The sequence below is a fragment of the Betta splendens genome, chromosome 8, assembly GCF_900634795.4.
Source record: "Betta splendens chromosome 8, fBetSpl5.4, whole genome shotgun sequence".
Taxonomy (NCBI): Eukaryota; Metazoa; Chordata; class Actinopteri; order Anabantiformes; family Osphronemidae; genus Betta; species Betta splendens.
Genome location: NC_040888.2, coordinates 3293936 through 3298690, shown reverse-complemented (window position 1 = coordinate 3298690; position 4755 = coordinate 3293936). Strand labels below are relative to the sequence as shown.

Sequence of the window (4755 nt, the reverse complement as noted above, 5' to 3'; positions counted from 1 at the left end):
CACAGAGCGGGCTGTGACGTACTCCTGGACATCTTTCTTCATGCCCGGCCACCAGATAAAACAGGAAATACACAGATCCTGTATTGCCACTGTCTGCTTTAATGCTGTAATGATGAACTAAGCTGTAGAGGTGGAAGACAGAGGATTTTGCATTGAGGGGAAGAGATGAATGGGACCTGGATGTGAACAGCTCAGAGCAAGAATCAGCTGGAAATTATTTGACAAATGGCATCAAGTGTCACTCAACGCTGGTCTGACTGGATCCTCATAGACACACATGATACAGTGTGAGCTTAGTTTGCATGAAAATAGTTTTACTGAGCATATTTATGTGACAGCTGCTTCTATGCTGCTTCAGAGCTGAGACCGAGAAATGACTGCACTCAAACAAAAAAGACGATTTGAGTTGCAGATTGTTTTTGAACTAAACTGAGAACTGCTCTCATTCCTGGTCTGAGGCTCCTCCTCTGGTGGATCCATGTTACTAATGTTTGGCTCGGAGGGGTTTTTGTTCAGCTCCACTGGACGCCTGTGTTACTGTGGGTGCCTCGCACAGTAATAAACAGCAGAATCCTCTGGCCTCAGGTTGGACAGTTTCAGATACGTCATGCTGTTGCTGTTGTCTCTGGTGATTTCTATGCGTCCTTGAACGTTGCTGGCATAAACTGTTTTACTTGCATCGTACCAAATAACCCCCATCCATTCCAGTCCTTTTCCTGCAGGTTGTCTGACCCAGTGCATCCCATAGTTACTAAATGTGAACCCAGATCCTCTGCAGGACAGACTGAGGGTCTCTCCAGGCTTCTTCACTACTGCAGTGGAAGGAATGGACTCCATGCTCTGACCTGAACAACCTGATGACATAAGAGTAAAGTTACAGTCACCTGGGACGTTTTCACACATTGATCATCATTTGATTATCTGTTGGATGAAACACTAAACAACAAGACGCATCAGGACTCACAGGACAGACAGAGAGCAGCCAGCAGAACAGTGAGAGTCTTCATTGCTGTGAGGCTGAAGATGTGAGTCTGAGGCTCCACACGGGACAGAAGTAACTGTACTGTACTTTGCATCAAGGAGGGAGTGGCTCCTGAACCAACACACTGTTACAATTAAATGTGGTTTTAGCATAAATGAAAGTATTTTTAAGTGTAGTGGTTTGTTTATTCAAAGGAAATTGAAATTAGAAGAATTTTCTCAAAATAGAATTTAAATATTTTATTGATGTGAAAGAACTGCATCTGCTGTAGCAATTAAACATGTGCATGGTTTTAAACAAAGTAATAATAAACTTAAATATTTTTTTAATTTGATTTTACAATAAGGCTGACTTTTAGACACATTGTGTATTTGCTGACTGGTTTAACTCATTCCTGGTCTGAGGCTCCTCCTCTGGTGGATCCATGTTACTAATGTTTGGCTCTGAGGGGTTTTTGTTAAGCTCCACTGATGCTTTGTGTCACTGTGTGACTCTTCTGGCACAGTAATAAACACCAGAGTCCTCTGGCCTCAGGTTGGACAGTTTTAGGATTTCTATCCGTCCTTGAACGTTGCTGGAATAGCTGGTTCCACTTGCATCGTACCAAATAGCCCCAATCCATTCCAGTCCTTTTCCTGCAGGTTGCCTGATCCAGTGCATCCCATAGTTACTAAATGTGAACCCAGATCCTCTGCAGGACAGACTGAGGGTCTCTCCAGGCTTCTTCACTACTGCAGTGGAAGGAATGGACTCCATGCTCTGACCTGAACAACCTGATGACATGAAAGATAAGACACCACAGGACAATGTGACATAGATGCTGTACGCTCTGCTTTCACTGCTCAACCTTCATGTGTCATCAGCACCAAGCAGGAGAACCTACATGTCAGAGAGAGAGCAGCCAGCAGCAGAGTGAGTGTGTTCTTCATCCTGAGGCTGGAGATGTGACTCTGATGCTGCTCATGGATTATAAGAGCAGGCAGGGAGATTTGCATGGAGACACTGTTGACAGGGAGTGGCTCCACCTGCAACAGGCTGTGATCTGTAAGACATAAAAACCTGTATTCATACAAGACTGTTTTGTATTGTTTCTCTGTATTCTCTTTTCTGAATTTTGTTAGAAAATGAAAGCAATATAATAAAAAAATACAAAAATCTAAAAAAATGGTTTTGTTTTCTTAATCTTGATGTGACATATTTAGGGTAATAGTATGTCTGATTGGCAGCTTCAACTGTTACAGAGGGAAGATTTGCATCAAGGAGGGAGTGGCTCCTGAACCAACACACTGTTACACTTTTATGTAATTGTAGCATAACTAAAAGTATTTTGTGTAGTGGTTTGTTTATTGAAAGGAAATAAATATGATTTAAATGATTGATTTAAATATGTATTTCTCTAAATAAAATTAAATAACATTTTATTGATATGAAAGAAATGTCTCTGCTATACTTAGACTGACTTTCAGACAAATACTGTGTTTGCTAGGTGCTATAACTCATTTCTGGTCTGAGGCTCCTCCTCTGGTGGATCCATGTTACTAATGTTTGGCTCTGAGGGGTTTTTGTTCAGCTCCACTGATGCTTTGTGTCACTGTGACTGTTTGGCACAGTAATAAACAGCAGAGTCTTCAGGCTGCAGGTTCTGGCCCTTTAAGGTTACTCTGTTTTTGGAAGAATCTAACTCAACGCTGAACTTGTTCTTCAGTGAATCTTTAAAGCTTGTGGTATATCCCACTCTTGCAGTTAAAATCCACTCCAGTTCTTTCCCTGCAGGTTGTCTGATCCAAGCTGTTGCATAGTCACTCACAGAATAAGAGACCTGACAGGTGAGGGTCAGACGCTGACCTGGCTGCACAGTCACAGAGTCTGGCTGTGTCAGCTGTTCACACTTCACACCTGTGGAGAAAAGCTGCGTTAGTGTGAACAGTCAGTGTGTTGTCTCATACTGTGGGTGTCTCAGTGAGACTCACAGGATCCAGCAGCCAACAGCAGCAGCAGAGCTACAGAGAACATGGTTGGTGTTGAAGCTGATGGGAGCTTCTCTCCTTCTGCTGCAGCTGATGTGATGTCAGCTCTTTATAGACACTGGGACCAGGCGCACTTTGCATAGAGAAACATTCAGACAGGTGCAGGTCAGACATAAACTGTATCTATTTAAGCACAATATAAGCATGATGACTCAGACATTATTCTATTTACAATAAAGCCATTGTTGGCTCCAGAGATAATAATCTGACCTTGTATTTTGATTTAGTCACAGTGAATTCATTTCTCAATAAATATTCATGAGACCTTTACTGAATTAAATAATTTATTGTTTTCGTACAATTATCATTGACTAACTTACTTACATTTTAAAGCAGTTTCTTCATTCATTCATTTTACATTGTTAAGGAATCCATCCACATCATCAGCTGGTGATCGTTGTTTCACTGTGTTTAGTGTTTCGTGTTGTCTCATACCGCCCCCTAGAGGCTGTTGTGTGTACGACATTTGAACGTTTTTGTTCAGCCGCTTAGTTCACTTTAACCATTTTGAGTGTTTAGCACCAGATGTTTCCCTGCAGATTGTTTGATTCAGTCCATTAAACAGCAGGTGAATCTGAACCCAAATTCTCTGAGGGTCTCTCCAGGCTTCTTCACCACTGCAGTGGAAGGAATGGACTCCATGCTCTGACCTGAACAACCTGATGACAGGAATCAGTCTGTGAGAGCCAGGGACTGTGTGTCTGACACTGACCTGTGTGTGGGGCCCCACAGGGGACTGTACTGGCCCCTTCCTCCTCACCCTCGTTACGTCAGACTTCAGACACAACACGGACAGCTGTGTTCTGCAGAAGTTCTCTGAAGCCTTTACATTTTGTATTCCAATCTGACTGAGCTTTTACAAATAAAAATTATAATAAAATTCAGAATATATGAATTCCAAAGATTAAATGATAAATCCACAGTATACAGTTCAATAGAATTAGTAAACTCCCAAAGTGTGGACAATAAACTAAGGCCATAGCAGTAATCCTCAATATTATCCCACAGCAAGATCCCAAAATATGACTACGTCCAGAGCAGTAAGATCCAGGGTCCACAAATAGTTTATTCCACAGAAAAGTGACAGAAGACACGACTGTGTTTTTTATTCATAATTTTTTTTATGAAGTTTTCAGTAAATTAATATAAAATCAGGTTTTGGACTCAGTTTATTTCTTTCTAAGATTAACACTCAATGACCATTTAATTAACCAGCATTATTTAAAGTGTGACTAGTTTTGTTACCAGTGGTTCCAAGTTGAGGAAGTGGTTTTTGTACGACTCTCCGGTTACTGTGTCTCACTGTGTGTCGGGCACAGTAATAAACTGCTGTGTCCTCAGTCTTCAGACTGTTCATCTGCAGATAGACTTTATTGTTGGAGTCGTCTCTGGAGATGGTGAATCGGCCCTGGACTGACTGGGAGTAATAGATAGGAGAGCTGTATGTTCCTATAAGAGCGATCCACTCCAGGCCTTTTCCAGGAGCCTGTCTGACCCAGTCCATAGCATAGCTGCTCAGTGTGAAGCCTGAGGTCGTACAGGTCAGTCTGTGGGATTCTCCAGGTCTTTTCACTGCTGGTTCAGATTCTGTCAGAGTCTGAGCATCAGCACCTGTGAGACAGAAAACACCATGGAGTGAAGCTGCAGGAGAAGAATCTACTTCAGAGTTTATATGTTTGACTCTTTCACCTGCCCAGCAGAGAGTCAGCAGCAGCAGCAGCCCCGTCCTGGAGTCCATCATGTTAA

General features: G+C 42.2%; 3 gene segments (V, D, J or C); all 3 read right to left on the bottom strand.

Moving 5' to 3' along the window:
* Nucleotides 1-264: 264 nt before the first annotated feature.
* LOC129604503 (immunoglobulin heavy variable 3-33-like) lies at nt 265-1092 on the bottom strand. The segment is given in 2 exon segments: nt 265-854; nt 965-1092. Coding segments are annotated over 2 exon segments (432 nt in total).
* A 1478-nt stretch (nt 1093-2570) lies between these two features.
* Nucleotides 2571-3020, bottom strand: LOC114860862 (immunoglobulin heavy variable 3-43D-like). The segment is given in 2 exon segments: nt 2571-2878; nt 2953-3020. Coding segments are annotated over 2 exon segments (351 nt in total).
* Nucleotides 3021-4141: 1121 nt separating this feature from the next.
* LOC114860887 (immunoglobulin heavy variable 3-21-like) lies at nt 4142-4755 on the bottom strand. The segment is given in 2 exon segments: nt 4142-4620; nt 4699-4755. Coding segments are annotated over 2 exon segments (456 nt in total).